The 24,559-nt window shown below is 38.5% G+C and overlaps 1 protein-coding gene across 1 annotated transcript; it reads left to right on the forward strand.

Annotated features, from left to right (window-relative positions):
* Positions 1-3,780: 3,780 nt before the first annotated feature.
* On the forward strand, positions 3,781-4,899 carry LOC123236356 (L-threonine 3-dehydrogenase, mitochondrial-like). Its single transcript, XM_044662680.1, is given in 1 exon segment — positions 3,781-4,899. A coding segment is annotated over 1 exon segment (1,119 nt).
* The last annotated feature ends 19,660 nt before the right edge of the window (positions 4,900-24,559 follow it).

Consider the following 24,559-nt stretch of genomic DNA (forward strand, 5'->3'; position numbering starts at 1 on the left):
CTAAATAGGTAAATTAATTTGGGTAGAATTGTCATTTTTATTATGTTAGCTCGACCTACCCATGAGCAATCAATGGCTTTCCAATTGTTTAAATCCAGTTTTATTTGTTTGGAAAGTGTTTTGTAGTTGTTTTCATATAATTGCTGTGTTAGTAATATACTTTTAATATTTAAATACATGCATGTCAACATAGTATCCATAACAACTTATTAGATACAACTTCCTTTGTATCCCTTTTACCTTACGTTTTTATCTGTTCATTTATCTTACTACTTTACATAGTTTTCCTTTTCTATAATTGTATTAGAAAGTAAATGCTTTGTAATTTTGGTTCTATTCTCTTGTTGTATAGTTACTCTGGTCATATCCGGACCTTTTGTGACCCTATTTGGGGTTTTCTTGGCAAAGATACTGGAGTGGTTTTCCATTTCCTTCTCCAGCTCATTTTTATAGACCACTAGTTGTAAGTGTCTCAGGTCAGATTTGAAATCAGGTCTTCCTGACTTTCCTGTTTCTAGACCTGGTGCTCTATCTACTGTGCCATCTAGATGCCCATCTATGGTACCTTTTAGCATAATGCAGTTTCCCTGATTATCTCTTTTAATTAGGTCTTTTTTTGCTTTTGCTTTGTCTGAGATCATGATTGTTAACCCCTCACTTTTTTATTTCAGCTAAAGCATACTGGATTCAGTTCCAGACCTTTATTTTAACACTGTACGTGTCTTTCTATTTCAAATGTGTCTCTTGTTCCCAATTTATTGTTGGATTCTGGTTTCTAATCCATTCTGCTCTCTGCTTCCTTTTTATAGGTGAGTTCATCCCATTCACAGTCAGTTATGATGACTGTGTATTTTCCTCCATCCCATTATCTAATGTTTCTTCCTCTCTCTCTTTATCCTGTCCCTCATCAAAAGTCCATTTTGCTTCTAATCACTATCTACCTTAATCTGCCCTCTCTTTTATGTTTCTTCCCCTATCCCCTTTCATTTATCCTTTTCCCCTCCAATTTTCCTATTAGATTAGTTACATTTCTCTACCCAATGGAAAGTGTATATAGTTTTCCTCTTTGAACCAATTCCAATGAGCATGAGGTTCAAGCACTGTCCATCCTTCCATTTCACCTCCATTGTAAAAGTTCTTCCTTGTATGACTCTTTTATATAAGAAAGTTTTTCCCATTTTGCCTCTCTCTGGCACCTTCTCCTAGTACACCCCTCTTTCTCATGCCTTCCTTTTTTTTTTGAGATTATTCCAACATAATTGATTCATATCCATGCCCTCTGTCTATGAAAACTCTTTTTTAAGCCCTTACTTTCTGTCCTAGTAACAATGCTAAGATAGAAGGACAAAGGCTAGCAAATGAGGTAAAATGACTTGCCCAGGGTCACAAAGCTAAGCAGTTTCTGAGGTCACATTTGAATTCAGATCCTCCCAACTCCAGGCCTGCTGCTCTATACATTGTGCCATCTTGCTGCTCCTATAAACTCCTTTTAACTGCTCTAATAATGATAAAGTTCTAGGAGTTACATGTATCATCTTCCCATATAGGAATGTAAACAGTTTAATTTGATTGAGTTCATTATATTTACTCTTTCATCTTTCCCTTCTCTGTGCTTCTTTTGAGACTTGTGTTTGAATGTCAGATTTCCTATTCAGCTCTGGTCTTATCAACAGGAATGCTTCAAAATTCTCTATTTCATTAAATATCCATTTCTCCCCCTGCAGGATTATACTCAGTTTTGCTGGATAAACGATTGTTGGCTTTCATACTATGTTATGAATAAAATTATCTCAAGAAATTTATTTTTGAGTAAGAATATCAGTTTATTGATTACATGTCTATTTATTGATTTAGGCCAGCATCATAACCAGTAAAGTGACATAGGTAAATGGCCCACTCTCAGTGACTAAAGACCCCAAATCTTAGTAAGGCAGCTTAATAGAGTTTTAGGAACTCATTATTCAGCCCTTCCCTTGAATATCCCAAGACATCTCTAATTGGTGAATACCTAATTATGAGGTAGCCCTTCAAACTATCTACCCTTTCCCATCTGTCCATCAAGGGCAACACATACACAGGAAAATAGCCCATGTTCTTTTCATTTATTAATCTGTTAAAAGGAAAGGCATTTATTTGGGATTTCTAAGGACAAAGAAAATGTAAAAAGCAGTTGATTGGATGGAATCTCTGACCCATATCCCAGACACAGGGATACAAAATATTTCTCCCTAATACAGAGGAATTGGGGCCTTATTTCTTCAGGGCCCTAGCATATGTTTTTTTAAAAATTTTATTTAATTGATTAATTAAAAATTTTCCATGGTTACATGATTCATGTTCTTTCCCTCCTCTCCTCCCACCTCCCTCACATAGCCAATGAGCAATTCCACTGGGTTTTACATGTGTCATTGATCAAGACCTATTTCCATATTATTGATATTTGCACTAGGGTGATCATTTAGAGTCTATATCCCCAGTCATATCCCCATCAATCCATGTGATCAAGCGATTGTTTTTCTTCTGTGTTTCTGCTCCCAGAGTTCTTCTTCTGAATGTGAATAGCGTTCTTTCTCAGAAGTCCCTCAGAAATATCTTGGAAAATTGCATTGCTGCTAGTAGAGAAGGCCATTACATTCGATTGTACCACAGTGTATCCATCTCTGTGTATAATATTCTCCTGGTTCTGCTCCTTTCACTCTGCATCAGTTCCTGGAGGCCATTCCAGTTCACATGGAATTCCTCCTCACATAAGTTTTAATATAATATATGAAAAATAAATTCTCATGCCTAACTCTTTTGTTTTTCAAAATATTATATTTCGTGCCCTCTAATCCTTTAATGTGGAACCTGCTAATTTAGCAAGCATGTGCAATCCAGACCATGGCTCTGTGATATTTGAGTTGTTGCTTTCTGGTTGCTTGAAGTATTTTATCTTTGACCTAGGAGCTCTGAAAATTAGATGTAATATTTCTGGGATTTTTCATTTTGGATCTCTTTTAAGATGGGATCAGTGGATTCTTTCAATTTCTATTTTACCTTTTAGATCTAATATATCAGGACAGTTTTCCTTGAAAAGTTTTTGAAAGATGATGTCTAGATGCTTTTTTTTGATTTTGACCTTCAGGTAGTTCAAGAATTCTTAAATTATCTCTCCTCAATTTATTTTCTAAGCCAATTGTTTTTCTGATGAGATATTTCATATATTTTCTATTGTTTCATTCTTTTGATTTTGTTTCTTTTTAAAATCCTCCTACCTTCTGTCTTAGTATCAATTCTAAGACAGCAGAATAGCAAGGGCTAGGCAACTGGAATTAAGTGATTTGCTCAGGGTCACATAGCTAGGAAGTGCCTGTGGCCAGATTTGAACCCATGTTATCCTAACTCCAAGCCCAAGCCTATCTTTTGTGTTACCTAGCTGTTCTGACTTTGATTATTTTTTGATGTCTCATGGCATCATTAGTTTCTTGCAATTATTTTCTTCAGTGAGCTTTTGTACCACTTTTCCATTTGACCAATTTTATTTTTTAAGAAGTTCTTTTCCTGAGCCTTCAGTTCACCTCCCCGACTGTGCTGCGTGTACTTTAGCCCAGTCGCGGAGCCAGCGATCTGGTCCTCTCAATTGATTCCGAACGCTAGAACACCTGGCTGGGAGGAGGCAGTGTAAAAGAAGGACCGGCCAAGAAGGTGGACCGAGCGAATCCAACTTTTTGAGGATACGGCAGGGAAGGCATCATCGTTGTCGAAAGGGACGGGCCAAGAAGGGATACTTGAAAGAGAAAAATGCCAGTTCAGTTGCTGAATCGAGTTTTCATCCACATGCTACCAAGATCTCCTTGTGGACGTCCAGCTCTCATTATACCTGTTCGATTTCTGGGTATTTCACCTCGGCAAGTGCTATCTGATGCCAACTTTCATTCTGTATCTTTTTCTGATATAGAGCATCCACGAGTATTGATTACAGGGGGTCTTGGACAACTTGGAGTGGGGCTTGCTAAACTATTGAGGAAACGATTTGGAAAGGGCAATGTGATCTTGTCTGACATTAAGAAACCTCCTGATCATGTTTTCCACAGTGGACCATTTGTTTATTCTGATATCTTGGATTATAAGAATCTTCGGGAAATAGTGGTAAACAATCGGATCACTTGGCTCTTTCATTACAGCGCCCTGCTAAGTGCTGTTGGAGAAACAAATGTACCTTTGGCAAGGGCTGTAAATATTACTGGTTTGCATAATGTTCTGGACATTGCAGCAGAGCACAGTTTGCAACTTTTTGTGCCTAGTACTATTGGTGCTTTTGGTCCTTCTTCCCCTCGGAATCCAACCCCTGATCTCTGTATCCAGAGACCTAGAACCATCTATGGAGTGTCCAAGGTTCATGCAGAGCTCATGGGAGAATACTATCATTACCGGTAAGGTTTAGATTTCCGGTGCTTGAGATATCCTGGAATCATTTCTGCTGACTCCCAACCTGGTGGAGGAACAACAGATTATGCAGTTCAGATTTTCCACGATGCTATAAAAAATGGCAAGTTTCAATGTAACCTGAAACCAGATACACGGCTTCCTATGATGTACATTGATGATTGCCTTAGAGCTACCCTGGAAATCATGGAAGCTTCTGCAGATTCTCTCTCCATGAGGACTTACAACATCAATGCCATGAGTTTTACCCCCGAGGAACTGGCACAAGAAGTTGTCAAGCATGTACCTGAGCTCCAGGTCACATACAATGTAGATCCAGTTCGCCAGGCCATAGCTGACAGTTGGCCAATGAATTTTGATGATAGCAATGCTCGGAAGGATTGGGGATGGAAACATGATTATGATCTTCCTGAACTGGTGACAACTATGTTCAACTTCCACGCCTCAGAATCCAGAGTTGCTCATGCCAGTTAACCAAAAGTAATGGTTCCTGTATCTCTGGAGAATGTGAAAGAGATTCTGAAATTACTTTATCATGCTATAAACCTAGTAGCTTGTATATTATTTGGACTGAAGGATTATTGTTGGCTCTTGAGTTTGACAACAGCTCATACACTTGCAGGAACTTCTCAAACCGATCTCAATACTTTTAAAACAAAGATTCTTAATCTTTGTGTGTCACAGTTCCCTCTGACAGTACATCTACTTAATCAGGATTGATCCCCTTTCAGAATTTGGTTTTTAGATGCAATAAAATAAAATACTTAGGAAATAAAAGGAAACCAATTATGTTGAAAAAATGAACTTTTTCTCCATTCAAATTAAGGGACTGAAATCTATCCACAAGCCTTTTGGAGAATCCCATGTGAAGAACCTCTTTTTTAAAGGAAGAAACAAGTCCTGAACTTAAGAATTTTAATATGTAGTAAAATCTATTTTGCTATAGGGGACCATTTAATTTTTCCTATTTGTTCAAACTTGTCCCTATAAGGCTCTTAGTGAAAAATGAAAACTTTATCTATATGCCATTTTCTTCATCCTTAATTGAGATTAGTTGTAATTTATAGGAAGTTGAGAGTGTCAGTATTTAATATACGGGATTATTTATTTCACTTATGTTTCTTTTAAAGTAAAAAATTTTCAAGTCATGAAACTGTTTTGGACAAGAAACATCAAAGACTATTAGTTTAAAAGACTTGTAAAACCTTGATTTAGTTCAACAATGAAAAAGCTTAATAGTAAATAATTTTGTAACACAATAATAATAGATCAAATTTATATATCACTTTAAAGTTTAGAATAGTTGTTGTATTATCTCCATTTTAGAAAACTGAGGCTCCATGACTTGTCCAGGGTTACACAGCTAGTATGGGTCTTAGAGTTGTTGGCTAACTTAGGTCTCATGATTCCAAACAATCATCATCCACTATGCCATGCTTTTTTTCCAGAAAGAATAGAGAGGGAGTAAGATATTTATATTAAATCTATGCTAATTAATTTTATATGAAAGAGATGATGATTTGATCATATGCTACTTTAAGAATCATTTCTAAAACACAATTTCATTTTTGTAGAAATATTTTAAGAATTTTTTTCTAAAACAATTTTATTTTTTGTGGGAATATATATCACTCATGTCTATTCTCAGGAGAAAACGAACAAACATCTAAGCAGGAAAGTATGACACTTGTATTATTTTGGCTGCTGTTTTCATCTTTGTTAGGAAAAGTAATGGAATATATTTCACTAAATGAATGGAAGAATAAAAGCCTTTATTTAGTGCTTATTATGTGCAAAGTGCTATACTAAGCAGTAGGGAAAAATAGAGAAGTAAGTCAACCTCTGCTCACAAGGAGCTCATATTAAATGAGGGAGACAATACTTAAGGAAGGTTTTATCCAGTGGTCCTTACAGTCAGGAAGACATGTTTTAAGTTATAACACATTAACTATCTTATTTATTTAATCAAATTATTTAACATTTCAGTATCCCTAGACAGTTCTAAGACCAAGCAGCCTTAAAAGAGATGTTATTGACTTTTAAAATATCATTTCCTTTGATTAAATTGTATAGATTTTGGCTGTCAAACCATTGACAGCGTCAAAGATGTTGAGGGCAAGAACTTTCTGGGTCTTCAGTAGCTATTACTGAGATCCTGTAGGAGCAGATGCCCTGTTGCATCTTTACTGGGTTTGCTTCCCAGGATAATGGTTGAAGACACTGTGCTGGAGGCTCTTGAGTTCAAGGTCTTGAGTTGTTCCCTTCAGGGTCTGAGAGGAGATGGTCATCAAGGCGGTGGTTTGATTTTCTTGCACATGCAGCCTTCTGACTATACAAATCATTGCCTGATTGATTTTTGCTCTCCTTAAAAAGTCTTGGAGAAAATGTTAATAATGCAATTTAACTCAAGAACATACCCTGGTAAGCCCCCTCTCCACAATAATTTCTTCTCTCAATGATCACTATGGGAGCTGGGCTAGAAGCAGATCTAGTTTGGGGGACACTGCTGTTCTCAAGGCTTTTGGGCTCAGAGTGATGGACTTTAGCCATTAGTGTCTAAGAGGAGATGGTAGCCAAGGTGATGGTGGTGAATTGACTTATGTGGCATATTCTATTTCCTGTCTCTTCCTCAAGGTGCCCTGGTGAATTGAAATCACTAATCTATTAGGTTATGATTACTACTGTCTAAAACAAAAAAAAATTAAAGTCATTTTTTATTTGATTTATCTTAAAAAAAAAAAAGAAGTTCTTTTCCTCAGTGAATTTTTGTGCCTACTTTTCCATTAGTCCTAATCCACTTCTTAAGAAGATTTTTTTTTCTTTAGTGAATTTTTGTGCCTCTTTTACCATTAGGCTAATTCTGTTTTTCAAGGTATTTTCTTCAATATTTTTTGGGCCTCTTTTATTGAGTTGTTAATTCTCTTTTCATAATTCTCTTGCATCACTCTCATTTTGTTTCCTCATTTTTCTTCTAATATTCTTCTCTCTTTCATGAACTCTTCCAGGAATTCTTGTTGGGCTTGGGTCCAATTAGCATTTTTCTTTGAGTTTTTTTTAGTAGTTGTTTCCCCTTTTTTGCCTTCTTCTGAGTTTATGTTTTTATCTTCCCTGCCATCATCATAGCTTTTTATGCTTAACTTCTTTTTTTTTTGTTATTTACTCATTTTTCAGCCTATTTCTTGATTTTGTACTTTATGTTAAAGTTAAGCTGTATTCACCAGAGGGGGGAGAGGCACTGTCTCAAGATTCAGATTTGTTTTTGCTATTTTCAGAACAAGTTCTTGATGTTTGCAAGTTTTTAGTGCTTCCGAGGTGGTGTTATCCAGGGAGAGGTGTATTCACTGCTCTACTGGTAAGGGCTCTGGTCTTTACTAAGGAAGGGCCCCTGGTCCTTTGCAGCTTGCAAGTACTAGCACTCCTCTTTGCCTTAAAACTGAGAACAGAGACCTTGCATCTTTGCAGTCAACCCCTAGTGCTCCTCTGAACCCTGGAACTGTGACTCAGAACTCCATATGGGCAATAGAGTTGCCAATCAATGCTAACTATACTCAGTGCCACCAAAGGCTCTCATGTGATCCCTTTCTTAGCAATTGTCTGACCCACTTTCTGTCTCTAGCTTGAGAGCTCCTGAAACTGCTGCTGTTACTGCTATTGCCTCCACTGTGTCTGGGCTTCAGATAGGCCTCTCCCTGGTGTCACAGACCTTTCCTGCTGACCTCTTAAGTTTTCATAGGCAGGAAACTATGCCAATTTTTGTTAGCTCTATCACTCCAAAATTTAATTTAAGGAGTTATTTTAAAGTTGTTTGGAGGGGAATATTGGGAGAGTTTAGCTGGGTTGCCTCTAATCTACCATCTTGACTCTCCAATAGTTCAGTTTTTAGTGTTTAAGTCTCTTGTGCAGTTGGAATTTAATGTACTACACAGAATCAGATGTAGTTATAAGGATTTTTTTCCTGAATCGCTAACCAATTTTCTCAACTGGGTTTATTAAATTATTAATCATTTCCTTAGTTTTTTTATTTTCTATTGGTTTATCAACATTAATCTTTCATCTTTATTTGGTTTGTGCTTGGGATTTCTATTTTTTCCTACAGGTCTATTTTCCAATTTTTTTTGCCAACTAGCAAATATCTTTGATAGCAATTTCTGTATAATAAATTTTAAAGTTTAAAAGTGCATTTTCAGCTGTTTTTTAGAGTATTCTTAGATATTCTTACTCTTTTATTTTTTTGTATAAAATTTTCCTTGTGATTTTATAGAGTTCTATAAAGAGATAATTGGTAGGTTTTGCATTAAATCTGTAAATTAATTTGGGCAGTATTGTCATTTTTACTGTGTTTAATACACCTCATTCATAAATGTTGAATGTTCCTCCTGTTATTTAGGTCTTTATTTCTGTCAGTATAGAGTTGTTCTTATAAAGTTCATATGTATATCTAGAAAAGTTAATTCCAAAGTACTTAATGTTTTTGTTATTGTAAATAGTGTTTATCATATTTTCTTGGTATTCATTGTTAGTATTTAAGAATGTTAATGCTTTTGTTGGATTTATCTTCTATCTTGTGCCTTTGCCAAGCTCATTTATTTTTCCACTTAAATTTTTATTGCTTTTAATTATGTTATTCCACTTTTCTTGCTTTCCTCTGAACCATTACTTTGTTTCTTTTCTAATGTCTTTAGATAAAAACCTAATGAATTTAGTGTCTCCTTTTCTCTCATTCATGTAGGCACTCAGTACTATAACTTTGCCTGCAAGAACTGCATCCCACAGGTTTTAACATTTGACATTAATGTTGTTTTCCTTTAAATATTATTTTAATGTTTTAGCCATATAGCACTACTAGAAGAATATTACTTTTTAAAAATGAGTCTGGTACAACTGAGTGGCTCAGTGGATTGAGAGCCAGGCCTAGATGTAAGAGGTCTGGGTTCAAATCTGGATTCAAACACTTCCCAGCTGTGTGACCCTGGGTAAGTCACTTACCTCCAACTACCTAGCCCTTACCTCTCTCTTGACTTGGAACCAATACTCAGTATTGATTCTAAGATGGAAGGTAACAGTCTTTGTTTATAAAAAAATGAAACTTTGTTTCAGGGAGAAGATTGGTGTCATTAAATCTGAAATTTTCCAAAGGCAATTTACATTACTTGTTCAGCTCCGAACCCCAGTTCACTGTCTGTTTGAAGTATCTAGACTGGTAGAAGAACACTCTGGACTGTCTATACAATTGAATATATACTCTTCTTTGGACAATAGGCATTGTTCATCTATTTGGGCTTTCCTTCTTTGGATAGTTAGGCTGAACTCTTTTGAGTAATTATGAATTGCGTTTAGGAGGTTCTTCAGAATTGCTGGGCTTGAATGAACAGCACAATATTATCTGCAAACATCTGGAGGAACTTATCACTTATGGAGAATCACATCTGCAGTTGGATTCTGCTCTGGACAGGCTCTGTGTCAGTGACAAACACTTTTGGTAGCCATGTACCTCTGTTTTATAACTTGCTTGACATTAATCATTAGAGAGTTGTTGAACAAAACATTTCTGTTCTATCATCTTTTTTTTTTAAACCCTTATTGTCCATCTTAGAATCAATACTGTGTATTGGTTCCAATGCAGAAGAGTGGTAAGGGCTAGGCAATGAGGATGAAGTGATTTACTCAGGGTCACACTGCTAGGATGTGTCTGATATTGTATCATCTTTCATGGAATCCCATATGATTTTTACTTATGTAATGGAGACATCCTTTAAGGCAGCTTTTTACTCTAAATTAAATTATTTTTAAAAAGTCAACAAATAAATAAAATGGGATGTGTGCTATGTTAAATAATTTAAATTTAAACAAGTTGTGTGGATTTAAAGATGTAGTCAGGTGTAAAATAATTTGTTAAATCATGCTAACTCTCTTCTCAGACTGTGATGACTCCAGGGTTTGCTCTCTTATCCTCTACATCATTTTGCCTGTTTTATATAGATGATTTAAATGAAAAATTCGTAGAGAGGGGAAAGTAAAAGTATGGCGTGAGAGTTACATTTGATATTCTCTCTGGCCCTTTTTGGGGGTAATAATAATAATAGCTCTCATTTATATAGTACTTTAAAATTCACAAAGCATTTTTCGTAAGTCTTCTTATTTGTTCCTCTTAATTATAAGATTTCTCCCCAAGCATTTGGCATCCTCTGCCTTTTTCTATATCTCAAGAATTGATCCTTGAATACCCTTTAAACCTTGTGTTGCCTCTTTCCTGAATGAACTTCTTCTGTAGATATTTGATATGATCCTAATTGTTTTTCTTGACTTTGTTTTCCTCAGGATCATTTCTGTTTCCTCATATGAATATTGGGGACTTTCGAGGAAACTGAGTGAACCATATGAACTCCATCTCATGACTAAACTAGAGCTAGCTTATTTTCCTTTCTATTCAATTATGGTCCAAGTATTCAATAACCATTTAACTTCTGTTTCATGAGAAAACTTTATTCAGTTGTGAGAATTGGGAGAAAATCTTTTTGTATTGTTTGAACATGCCCCTACATAGCTGGGAAACTGGACCACCTACACTACCTGTACCTGCTGTTTAGAGATCCATAATCAGGTCAGGTTATGTTACCAGAAAAGCAGTCAGATCTTAAGATTGATGCATGGAGTTTTCTCATAATTATGAGAATGCTTCAAGAGCCCAGTGTCAACTTCATGGCACATTGAGATGGGTTGTGGTAGGATTCTGTCAAGTTAGAGACAGTGAGAGGGACTTGGCCCGTATATTATTGGTGTAGTTATACATCTCAAGCAACCCATATGCCTTATCTGAAAAATGGACCCATACTGGTCAACTGGTTCTTGTTTCTGTGTTCTTTTTATTATATAGGAACACTTGAGAGGAATGGGACACTTCTTTTTCTGAATTCAAGGAATTATATCTGTTCACTCTTCCCCTCCCAACACAGAAAGTGCCTAATCTTTTATCCAATTAGAAATCGGATTACCTACTATTGATTGTTTCCTTTTAATTAATTGGCCTGATTTGATGAACTGTTTTGAATGTATAAAAGTCTGTGTTTCCCTGTATTTGGAGTCCAGCCCTAAGCTGAGGAAGGAGCCGGGTCCTGATTTGTTAGGTAATTGGCATGCATTGCTTAATAAATCAATGTTTGAAAGATTGAACCTTTTTTTTCTCAGTCATTTTATCTTTTGTTCACTATAGATTGTGATGTTAGGGTCTAGATGTGGCACCTCCAAAGTCATTGGTGGTAAAACATTTTCTTTTAAAATTCTTTGCAGGTACTCGTTTCTCTTCCATTTGTCATCCTTCATCCAATCTTATCCTTAAATACTCTTGGGATGATCTGGCTTAGTCCAGTCTCCCACCAAGCTTACTGTAAAGCTATTTTTCCTTTAATTGCTTCTCAATGTTTTATGAGACAAATATGAGCTAAACCAGGTTCACACTGTATTTGTAATGAGGTAGACCAGAAGGTAAATATAATAAAGTTGGGGTCAGGTTGCATTCTGGCTCTGACTTGGGCTAGTTTCCTGGTAGTTTAGGCCCAACACCAGAACACAATGAGACCTTTAAAATCCATCTAACAGTTAACAAAAGGAGGTTTAATTAGCCATAGTAGGGTAGATATTAAGAGCAGGAAGGGATGTTCATCCAGGATAGAGAGTTGATTCAGCCAAGCTCAATTCTCTGGTGTGCTTGAATGTTAATCATGCTGCTAGTCTATAGTCAGAGACCCAGGGGAGGAATTGAATTCATCCCCTCATATTGTGGCTGTTTTGTACCCAACCAACCAGGAAATAGTAACAATAATCTGAGCTTTGTTCCCCTGAGTCAATTAAAACTAGAAAAACGTTTCAACATCTTTTAAGGAAAAAGTAGTCCAATGTATCTATCCCAACACAATCTAGTTGGCATAGTCTTCAAGAGCCCAGGACCAACTTCATGGCACACTGAGATGTTGGGGTAGGATTTAGTCAAGTTAGAGACAATGATAGGAACTTGACTGGTGGTATCATTGGAAAAGGGAACTCTCATGTGAGGAAACTCTGCCCACCAATTCAGATGGGCACCTCCTCTGCAACTTAAAATATTAGAGAGTTGTCTAGAGAAGAGGCATCAAACGATTGGCTGCCATACTTCTGTGGAGTCCAACTAGATTAAAATTGGGAAATATTTAAAAGAATAAGTAAAAATAAAAATAGAGCACATAGCATGTTAATATGCTATTTTTTAAGTCAATATCTAGCCATAGGGATCCTTATATATGGTTTAGTGGCTTTGTTTGTATTAGAGTTTGACACCACTGGCCTAGAGTGATAGACTAGGGTCACACAGTATGTGTCAGAAGCAAAAAGTCAGTCCCTTCCCTCAACATCCCCATTCTAGCTCTCATTAGCCTTTAGAACTGTCAGTCAAAGCATTTGGGGAGAGAGATTAGGACCAAATAGATAGATTTGGGAGGTAATTTGCACAGAAATGATAATAAAAACCACAAGAACCTTTAAAAGTGTAGTGAGAGGGGGCAGCTAGGTAGCACAGTGGATAGAATGTCAGGCCTAGAGTTGGGAAGAGCTGGGTTCAAATCTGGCATCAGATACTTCCTAGCTGTGTGACCCTGGACAAGTCACCTAAACTCCAATTGTCTAGCCTTTATTACTCATTCTGCCTTGGAACCAATACTTAGTATTGATTCTAAGATAGAAGGCAAGGGCTTAAGAAAAATGTAGTGGCGGGGGGAGAGGACCCAAGAAAGAGCCTTGGGGGACCCTTTGAGTTTAGGGGATAGGAGATGGAGGATGATCCAGAAGAAGAGACCAAGGAGTAATCAGACAGGAAAAACAAGAAAGAACCTTGTTATTGAAGGCAAGAAAGCAGATAGTGTCCAGGAGACAATATTCAGAATGGTGACAAAAGGTTCAGCAATGTCAAAGAGTGAGTCCTAAGAAAAGACTATTGGATTTAACAGTTAAGAGATTCCTGTTAATCTCAGAGGTAGCAATTTTAGTGGGGTGCTGGGATTGGAAGCAGCAGAAGAAGAAGGGGTTGTGGAGTGGGTGGTGAAGAAATAGAGTCAGTGAGAGGAGTGAAGGGAGAAGATATATAGGTCTATAGCTTGAGGGGATGATAGGGTCAAGTGAGAGTATTTAAGGTTGGAGAGAGATCTGAATGTGTTTGTAGATGGGGAGGGGAGTAGTAGATGGGATGGGAAGAAGACAAAAGAGAGAGGAGATGATTGAAGGAGCAAGTTCCTGGAGGATTCAGGAAAAGAAAGGTGCAGGGCCATAAGTAGATAAGCTGGTCTTGGCAAGGTGAAGCACCACTTCTTTAAATGCTAAAAGCAAGAAAGAGAGGATATATGAAGATATGAAGGTTTTTTGACATATGGAACAGGGAAGATGAGAGGCCTCAACATGAGTAGACTTGTTTTTCTCAGCAAAGTGGAAGTGAGTTCATCTACTGAGAGAGAGGGGATTTAGACTAATGCTAGGAACCTGAGAAGAGAGAACAGGAAACAATGCAGGGAACATAGTAGAGAGCCAACCAGGGGAGACGGAAAAGATTGGTGTATGGCAATGAGAGGTCAGTTGAGATTGGCCAACATGAGCCAATTGAAATCATTATATGAGTTCTCTTCTAGTACCTTGGGAATAAAAGCGCATAAGGTAGGTAGTGCTAATGATCAAGAACTTGAGGATTGGTAGGGTGTGAATGATGGAAAGACAAGGTTCAAGGGATTTGAATAGAGGGCATTGCATAGCTGAACTGGTTAATTTAATTATTAATTAATTAATTAATGTATTGATATGGGACATATTAATAAAGAAAGTAAGGCAAGACCAGGGGAATGTCTGGGAGAAAAGGGAGAGATAGAGGGACTCAAAGTCATGGTGAGGAATGTGTTTAAGGACATTGAAGGAGAGGGAGAAATGGAAGACTGGGAGATTATGATGAGAAGGGGAAATTTGGAGTTCATGAGATTATGCATGGGTGCAATTCAGAGTGACAACGAAAGCTAGGCTGGGGATGTTGGTCATAGGAGTCAAGAAGATGACTTGGAGGCCAGGCAGCATGAGAGGTCACCAACATTAATAATGAAGTCCTTGAATAGGATAACATGAGTTGAGGTGGAGAGGAAGACTATAAGTCAGATATTGAACTGTTTGAGAAAGAAGGGAGGGTAGCCTCAGGGCTGGTAGATGACAGAAAAATGTGCTATGCCATTTCATTAAATGCCTCTGCTTTGAACTAGTTATGTAAAGGTAAGCACCCAAGTGGGGAGGTATGATTTTTCACAGGATCGTTGAAGGGGAATGACTTGCCCAAGGTCATGCAGACAGAACTCACCAAAGGGAGGATATGAACAGAAGTCCTTGACTTACAGAGTAAGTATTCTGTGGACCCACTGGAGTAGTCATATGCTGGGGACCCTGTCATGAGAGTTGTGTCTATGGGGTAACGGTAAATGCTAGATCAACAAAAGGGTAGCTAGGTATGCACTAGGGACTAGTCAATCCCATTGATGTTTTAGAAGCATTGAGACTACCTTCTATCAATCTGTTAGAAGATATGGCAGGAAAGTGAGTGTTTAAAGATGGCATGTGAAGCAGGAGAGTACAGTAATTTGAGGTGTAGTAAAAGCTCTGTGTGTGTGTGAGAGAGAATGGTGGGGAGAGAGAGAGAGAGAGAAAGAGAGAGAGAGAGAGAGAGAGAGAGAGAGAGAGAGAGAGAGAGAGACAGAGAGAGACAGAGAGAGAGAGACAGAGACAGAGAGAGAGAGACAGAGACAGAGACAGAGACAGAGTCAGAGAGAAGAAGAGAGGACGAGAGAGGAAAGGAGGGAAGGAGGGACGGAGGGATAGAGAGAATATAAATCTCCAGTGTGCTTGGAGCCTTGACATATATGAAAGAACACTTGGGACAGTGAACATAGCAGGGGTTCAGGAACTACATGTCAGTGAATGCTTGTGGTAAGAGTCAGGCTCTTTCTAGAGCTTGGAGCCTTCCCATCCTATTCAGTGATACTAGTACTGAGAAGATGATAAGAAAGCCTGATCAGATTCTGTATATGTGAAAGGCAAATTTTAGAGAAAGAAAAGAATGCACCTTGGGGGGCCCAAATGGTCTGAAAGCCCACAGTGAATGTGAGTGCAATCAGGTCTGTGACACCGCTAATGTTTTTAGTTTTTTTCTATATTACTTTGTGTTTTTTGTTAATTCTGCTTTTATCTCTTCCTGTGACTTTTTTTCTGAATTACAGTCTCCTTTTAATTCCTTTAATACATTTATTATCCAATTTATTTTATCCTTTGGTATTTCTTACATATCTTCTAATGATGTTCCAGCATGCATTTCTTAAGTTTTATACTCTGGATTTTTTATACGGCAGTGTCTATTGTGTTTGAGTTTTTCTTTGATTTACTCCTTAGCTATTGGGGAAATTGTCTTTTTTCTTGTTCTTTTTTGTTCTCAGGAGAGCGCTAGGGTCTACATTTTATGTTCTATCTCCTGTGGGTCTCAGCTGCCAAGTCTTTGAATGGATACTTTTCACATTTTCCTTCTTGAGATCTTGTTCTATTTACATCCCAGGGCAAAATTAGTGGAGAGGATGCTATTGCTGCCTATATGGTGGCCTCCAGAATTTATTGAACTACCCCTTATTAATTCTGGGCTCCTTACTTCTTTTAGAGGTGGCAGGAAGAACAGGAGTTTCCTAGGTGGGAGCTATGGCTGAAAGGACCTTGGATCTGGGATTGAAGGAAGGCCTGGAAATAAAAGTGGAAGCTATGGCCTCTGGAATCTGACTGACCTGCTAGCTTGTTGGAGATTGTGGGCCCTGGATTAGAGACTATTGTTCTCTCTGGATAGCCAGAGGCAGGATCTATTAAAGTGGGAAGAGGGGAATGGTGGTGGTCCTCTTTGCCTGACTAAAGTTGGTGGTGAGTTCTGTTGTAGCCTTTCTTGTCAAGCTGGAGTTGAGGTCTTTAAGATGGGGAGAGAGGAGGCTCTGGAGGTCCTTCCTAGTTATCTGGAGGTTAGGGCTATTGGGGTGGGAGGATCACATACATCTTATTTACTTGGTGGCTGAAGAAGCTGGTCAGACACCTAGCTGTGTGACCTTGGGCAAGCCACTTAACTCCAACTGCCTAGCCCTTACCACTCTTCTATATTGAAACCAATATTCAGTATTGATTCTAAGATGGAAGGTAAGGGTTTAAAAAAAAAAAGAAATTGGTCAGACTGTTGGAAAGCTAGACTAGACCCTGTGGCCTCCTTATTCTGTAGCCTCCTCTGGAGCAGCAGCTGAGTAGGAGCTGTAGAGGAGGATGCTTTGTACCAATGTCTTTGTAGATGGCCAGATAATTTTTTCTCTTCCATGTCCTTTTTCATAGGCTTTAGAGCTGGGAGGGATCTTAGAAATAGGATCAAGGAATTGAAGTTTTAGAGTTGTAAGCAACCTTAGAGGCTCTCTATTTAGTTTAACTTCCCTTATTTTATAGATTAGGAAATGGAGGCCCATGGAGGTTTCAGTGGAAGAACATAGATTTTTAATCAAGGGCTTTTGATTCTGATTCCAGCTTTCATTCCTTTAGTTCAATGCCACATTTTTCAGATTAGGAAACTGAGACCTAGAGAGGTTAAATCACTTGCCTAAGTCCTCCAAATCTAAATTTTATTACCATCTTTCCTCTACATCTCATTGGTTTTACCTCCTTATTTTCACTTCTTGGTGGTTTTATAGACATCCAATCTTCCTCAATGAATTCTTCCTCTGATTGATGTCTTATTGAGATATGGAAGTGATCATGGGTTATCAAAGGCTATAGCAGCAGACCTCTGCCATTACAAATACTGCCAAGTTTTTCCATGTTGGAAAGATTTTTAGGATGATCTTGGCAATGGAACATGGATGCTTTCTTGAAACCAACTTATCTAAACACAAAGAGGCTCATCACTATCTTGGGGATAAATTCTCTAGACATGAAAATCCAGGTAATGAAATAAAACACAAGATGACCCTTAGTCCTGTATAGTCCTCCTTTTATTCCTACAGTTGTAGTGGTCTGAGTGGTGGAAAGGTAGGCAGAGAGGGTGCAGGTAGGTGGCTCAATGAATTGAGAGCGAGGCCTAGGGACAAGAGGTCCTAGGTTCAAATCTGGCCTCAGACACTGTGACCCTGGGTGAGTCACCCAATTTCCATTGTCCAGCCCTTACTGACCTTCTACTTTGGAAACAACATACTGTATTGGTTCCAAGATGGAAGGTAAAGGCTTTTTTTAAAAACAAAAAAGAAAGAAAAGCAGGCAGAGGGTATTGAGAACTATTAAGTTTTGAGACTATAAACATTACCTTAGCTCTTGGTATTCTTTTTGTGAGATCCTTGGCCAGGGTACCACAAGTGGGCATACCACTGCAGGAACCGAATTACGTCAACTTTGACATTCTCATGAAATGAAAACAGAAGATGAAAAGAAATAGCAGGTTGGTGAAAGGGTGACTCACAGGCTTTCCTTGAAGAGGCAAATCAGACATTTGGCAGAGTAGTTGCATCCAAAGGTCATGAGAAAAACAGAGTGAGAATAGTAGTGGGATCTATGGCAGACAGGGAGGAGGCAGAGGAGTTCAAAGGACTCCACAAAACTCTTCAAATCAATGTACACTTTAATGCATTAATATTCAGTGACTTAAATCAAAAGTGGGCACAGAAGAGTCAGTCCTTCAGCCCATAAAAAAACAAACAACCACCCTTTTCCTTCTGTCTTAGAATCAATGCTAAGAATCAGTTCCAAGGCAGAAGAGAGGTAAGGGCTAGGCAATAGGGGTTAAGTGGCTTGCCCAGGACCGTATAGCTAGGAAGTATCTGAGGAAGTTTTTAAATCCAGGATGTTCCTTCTCCAAGCCTGGCTCTCTATCCATAGAGCTACCTACCTGCTTTCTATGGCTCATAGACTATGACAGAAGACATGCCTGTATCATGAATATATTCTTCAAGATGGGAGTTGGGAGGGACTGAACATGGCAGGCACCAAATAACAGCACAGTGAAATGGATTATATTTTAATTGGCAGGAAATGACTGGTTACTAATGTGGGAGTCATTAGCTCTCTTTATAGAGTTAGACCATTGACTTGTGAGAACAAAGATAAAGATCAATATCAAATTAGAAGAAAGACTAAAAATGAGGGGATGTGGCGTACAATTGAGGCAATGCCAACTTGACCTATTGAAATGTCTATTGATGCTGAAAAATGGGAAATGGATAAAAGAACAATCAGCAGCATAGATGATCACAGTGTCCTAAGGAGGTTTAACCAATTTATATCCATCTCCACTGAGGGGAGAACAAGAGAGTCTTAACAAGCGCTGGGACCAGAAATCACTTGATCAAGTCAAATGGAGAGGCATGGATGCCAAGGGAAATACCATTGTAGAATAGAAAATTATTTGTAAAATCTTATGGAGACTGGAGAGCCTGGGTTCAAATTTGACCTCAGATACTTCCTGGCTATGTTACCCTAGACAAGTCCCCCATTGCTTAGCCCTTACTGTTCTTCTTTCTTGGGACCACTATGTAGTATTGATTCTAAGATGGAAGGCTAAAGGTTTAACAAAAAATATCTTATGGAGGAGGTGGCAGAAGATTATGGACCACATTGCCTTTTTTTCTTTTTATAATCCTTAACTTCTGTCCCAGTAACAACTCTAAGGCAGAAGAGCAAGGGCTAGGCAATGGTGTGGGGTTAAGTGACTTGCCCAGGGTTATACAGCTCTATCTATTGTGCTACCTTGCTGCTCCTGACAGTATTTCTTTTTAAGACAGTGAAGAGCAATGGACAAAAAAAATAGCAATTTTATGCAAGGCTTAACAAGAGACCCAAATTAACCACATTATTTAAGGATGCCTTTAAGGAGATCATTTTAAAGATGAAATTGGAAGGAAGGTGACAAATAGATGAAAAGTGGGAAAGATAATGTCAAAATATCTATAACAAAATATAATGTGGAGCCCCATATTTGGATTCAGATGATAATCTCCACCGTGCTGCAATGAGGAAGTAAAGATGAGCAAGAAAATGAGAATGACAATAATAGTTAATATTTATACAGCACTTCAAAGCTAGCAAAATATTTTACTTATTATTATTAAAATTCTTACCTTCTGCCTTAGAATCAATACTGTGTATTGGTTCCAAGACAGAAGAGTGGTAAGAGCTAGGCAATTGGGGTTAAGTGACTTGCCCAGGGTCATACAGCTAGGAAGTGTCTGAGGCCAGATTTGAGTCCAGGACCTCCTGTTTCTAGGTCTTGCTTTCAATTCACTGAGTCACCTTACTTAATTTCATCCTCTTAACACCTTTGTGAGGTAGAAATGATTATTAGCCCCATTTTATACCTGGGGAAATTGAGGCACACAATGACTTGCTTAGAGTCATACATGGCTATTTCCTATCTGCTACTCTTCCTAGAAGCCCTAGGTTAGACTAAATTTACATAGAAGAGGTCCATGACGGATATTGCACAGTTTTGAGTCTATGGAAGAGGAGAGGATATCAAATATTTGGAAAGCATTCTCATTCTTATCAAATGTCTCTGACTTCTGATTAAGTTGATGAGTTTACTGGGAAGTGAGCCAACAGGACTTTGATTTTATCTCCTTATAGAGACTGGATGTGAGCATTGGCCCCCGGCTCCAAGCCCAGACTCTATCCAATGTGTCACCTAGTAGACAAAACCTCAGGAGAACCAAAGACCAATAGTAGAGGAAACTGAGGCAAACAAAAATTAATTGACTTGCCCAAAGTCACACAGGCAGTAGGTGTCTGAAGCTGGAGTTAAATTCAGGTCTTTTTGACTCTAGGTCTAGGGTTCTATCTACTAACTGCCTAGCTGCCCCGAAAAATAATCATTTTTATGTTGTTGTTCAGTCTTTCATTTGTGTCCAGCTCTTCACGACCTCTTGGACCATAGTATCTTAAAGTCTATAAAATACTTTAAAAATATTATTTCATTTGATTTTCACAACAATCCTGGGGAGTAGGGGATCATATTATCTCCATTTTGCAGGTGAGGGAACTGAGGCAAGCAGAAATTAAATGACTATATGCTAAGTGCCATGCTAAGTGCTTTACAAATATTCTCTCTTTTACCAATGATATTCTACAGCAGAATCTTTTACCATCCAAATTGATCCAAGGGGTAAATGACACAAGATCCTACCCTACTTGTTGGCTGACTTTCCTCCAATAAAGTGTCATCAACGTAAGCATTGAAATTACAAGAGATTCTTTGAGAGAACTTATTTTTTTTCTTTTTAAATTTTAATTTTTTAGAAAAATTTTCCATGGTTACATGATTCATGTTCTTACTCTCTCCTCCATCTCCCCTTCCTCCCCCACTGCGTAGCAGATGCGAATTTCCACTGGTTTTAACATGTGCCATTGATCAAGACCTATTTCCATATTATTGATAGTTGCACTGGTGTGGTCATTTAGAGTCTACGTCCCAAATCATGTCCGCATTAACCCATGTGTTCAAGCAGTTGTTTTTCTTCTGTTTCCACTCCTGTAGTTCTTCCTCTGAATGTGCCTAGTTTTCTTTCTCATAAGTCCCTCAGAATTGTCCTGGGTCATTGCATTGTTGTTAGTACAGGGGCCCATTACATTCTATTTTACCACAGTGTATATCAGCCTCTGTGTACAATGTTCTCCTGGTTCTGCTCCTTTCACTCTGAATCAGTTCCTGGAGGTCATTCCAGTTCACATGGAATCCCTCCAGTTTAGTATTTCTTTGAGCACAATAGTATTCCATCACCAACAAATACCACAATTTGTTCAGCCATTCCCCAATTGATGGGCATCCCCTTGTTTTCCTTTTTTTTTTTTTTTTTTGCCACCACAAAGAGCATGACTATAAATATCTTTTTCCCTATGATCTCTTTGGGGTATAAACCTAGCAGTGGTATGGCTGGATCAAAGGGCAGGCAGTCTTTTAGTGCTCTTTGGGCATAGTTTTGAGAGAACTTATAAGAGAGACAACTTTGTTCAAGGAATTATCTCTCTCCAGCAGAGGTATAAAATAGAGGCCCTGAGCCATGATGAACTATAAGCTTCTCAAAGGCAGGTGTGGTTTTCGTTTTTGTTTTTGTGTCCTGGGAGTCTAGCCTAGAGAAGATGTTTAATAAATGCTTTTTGATTGTTTTGAAATCCAGCTTAGAGTTCAGGTGGGATGAGCAGGATTATCTTTGGGAAGTTGTACAGTTCTTTTACTGAGTCCAAACTTGCCTCTGAAATAAAAGCCATATATGTATAACCCAGTGGAATTGCTTGTCAACCCCAGGAAGGAGGAGCGAAGAGGGGAGGGAGGCAACAAGAATCATGTAAGCATGGAAAAAAATTAAAAATTAAATTAAATTTAAAAATGAAACAAAAGCCATTTTAAAACATTGATATTTTCTTTTTGTAATATTTTAATCTCTCCCCAATTACATGGAAAACAGTTTTTTAATATATTTTTTTAAAATTTGAGTTCAAAATTCTCTCCCTTCCTCCTTCCCTCCCTCCCTCTTCTTTCTTCTCCCTGAGATGGTGAGCAATTTGATATAGATTTTACATGTGCAATCATGTAAAGCATTTTCCCATCTTAGTCAACATTAAAATTCTTCTGGTGATACTTGTTTGATTGACTGATTAACTGAATATCATGACAAGAGTAGCATGGAATAATAAAGCAATGATATCAGCTATCACCATTTTACCAGCCACCTGGCTCATCTATAGGCTTTTTTTTTAAACCCTTCCCTTCTGTCTTAGAATGAATACAAGCATCGATTCCAAGGCAGAATAGTGGTAAGGACTAGTGGGATTAAGGTTTAAGTGACTTTCCCAGGGTCACACAGCTAGGAAGTGTCCAAGACCAGATTTGAACCCAGGTTCTTCTGACTCCAGTCCTGGCACTCTATCCACTGAGCCATGTAGTTGCCCCTGAAATAGACTTTTAAACATTTCCCCACTTCTATTCTCTCCCCTTTCATCCACCCTTGGCACAGCTGCCAGAATAATGTTCCTTGTGCACAAATTGATAATGTCACTACCCTGGTCAAAGACCTTCAATGCCTCCCTATTGCCTACCAAAGGAAATTCAAACTCCCTTGCTTGGCATTCAGGGTCCTTTCCAATTCATTTTACCTTTATAGCTTTATCTCTTCTTATTTCCCTCCAAACACTCTATGCTCCAGGAAAACTGGACAATTCTACTGGTTCCCCTGCCCCTGATCTCCCCATATCACAACTTTAAGCCCTAGAATGCCCTCCCTCTGGGAGTCCTTTTGGCTATGACTCTGCATGCTCTTTCTACTCTTCCATCTGCCTGTTAAAATTCTATCCACCCCAACTCAAATGCAATTTCCTCTGGGAAATCTTCCCATCCCTTCAGACATCATGGTGTTCAGTTTTATAACTCTCTAACACATTTATCACATAATTGTGTATTATAGTTATCTGTGCTGGTATCTTATCTGCCTTCTCGACTGTCAGCTCATTAGAGCTTAAGATTCTATATTATCTAAACTTTGGTTAATAAAGGCAGCTAGCATTTATATAGCACTTAAATGTTTGCAAAGTGCTTCCCATGTATTATCTTCATTTGCTCCTCAAACAGCCCGGTGTGCTCTTATAATTTCCATTTTACAGATAAGGAAACTGAGGCTGAGAGATTAAGTGATTTGCATACAATTAATGTCTAAGGCAGGATTTGAATTTTGGTCTTTCTGATGCTAAGTCTGACACTTTATCTGCTATAGCTTCCTTGGAAGATCTCTGCCTCATTTTTCCCCTTCCCCAAAGCCCAGTTAGTGTTCTCTACATCTTAGGTACTTATTATATTTGTATTTGTTTTTAAGTAACTTGTCACCAGCAAATGGAAGAGCTGGGCTCTGAACCTTTGCAGTCCAAATCCATATCATGCTGCTTCTCAGGTTGAGTTGGATTAAGGAATCCAATAGAGTCAAGTGCTTACCAGCCCCATGGGGGGACCCCTATGTAGATTGGGAGGACTCCAAAGAATGAAGATCTTGGAAATTATGGGTCAGATTCCCCCCCCCCCTTTGTGCTAGTGGAACCAGTGTGCTATTCCATTAATGAGTTAAGACCCTTTCCCAGAGGTAAACATGTTCTGGAAGGAAAAAATAGAAGCAGGGATGTAAGTGAAGTCCATGGGAATATGGAGCTGGTTCCACTCAGTTCCATGAATATGGGCACTGAAGTCAGTCACAGACCCCAAGTAGTCAGGCATTCTATTTCTTTCCATTTGGGGAATTCTGAAAACAGGTCCACATTGGGGCTTTGAGCACCTCTTTGCCTTGGGATGGTGAAGGGCATGGCCGCCATGCTAAAGGAGAAGTGAATGCCCCTTGTAGCAAGTTCCCTGAGTGGGATTAGGGAGCAATTAGAAAGGTTTATTATTATTTTTTCAGGGTTTTGTCAATTCCCCATCTCTCAGCAATAAGTAACCCAGCCTCTCTGTGCCCTCTCTGGGTCCCCATTATTAATTGGTTAGGGAATGAGACTCTGTTAATTCTCTACCCAGAGTAAATAGTTTTGGGATAAATGAGGCTAATACCTCATTGTTTTCCCTGGCTGACCTACCCTTTGCCCTTTGAGAAGAGGCAATGGGAAATGACAGAGAGAGTAAAGAGGAGAGGGAGGGAGGACCACAGGGGAAAGGAATAGCCAGAGGTAGCTTTGGGGATAGGGGAGGTAGAAGATGTCACTTTAAGGCAGACCTTTTCCCCTGTTCCTTTTAGTGCTAATCTGAGTTCTCTTATGGACATTTAATTGGTGCTTTCTTCTTTTTTAGCTTTTCCCAGAGAGAGAGGATGGGGCATTCCTTCTTGGCCCTTGGGATCCTGAGGGTCACACATCTTTCTTATAGCCTTATTTGTGATTGAACTTGTATTAACTAAACACAACTTTACACAAATATAATCCTCTTTCCATAAGGAACTTTAAAGCATCTTATTCTATCCCTCCATCCATCCTTCTTTCCTTCCACCTACCCACCCATCCATTCCTCTTCCCTTCCCCCTTCCTTCATCCATTCCTTCCTTTTTTCCTTCCTTCCTTCCTTCCT

The sequence above is a fragment of the Gracilinanus agilis genome, chromosome 2 (genome assembly GCF_016433145.1).
Source record: "Gracilinanus agilis isolate LMUSP501 chromosome 2, AgileGrace, whole genome shotgun sequence".
NCBI lineage: Eukaryota > Metazoa > Chordata > Mammalia > Didelphimorphia > Didelphidae > Gracilinanus > Gracilinanus agilis.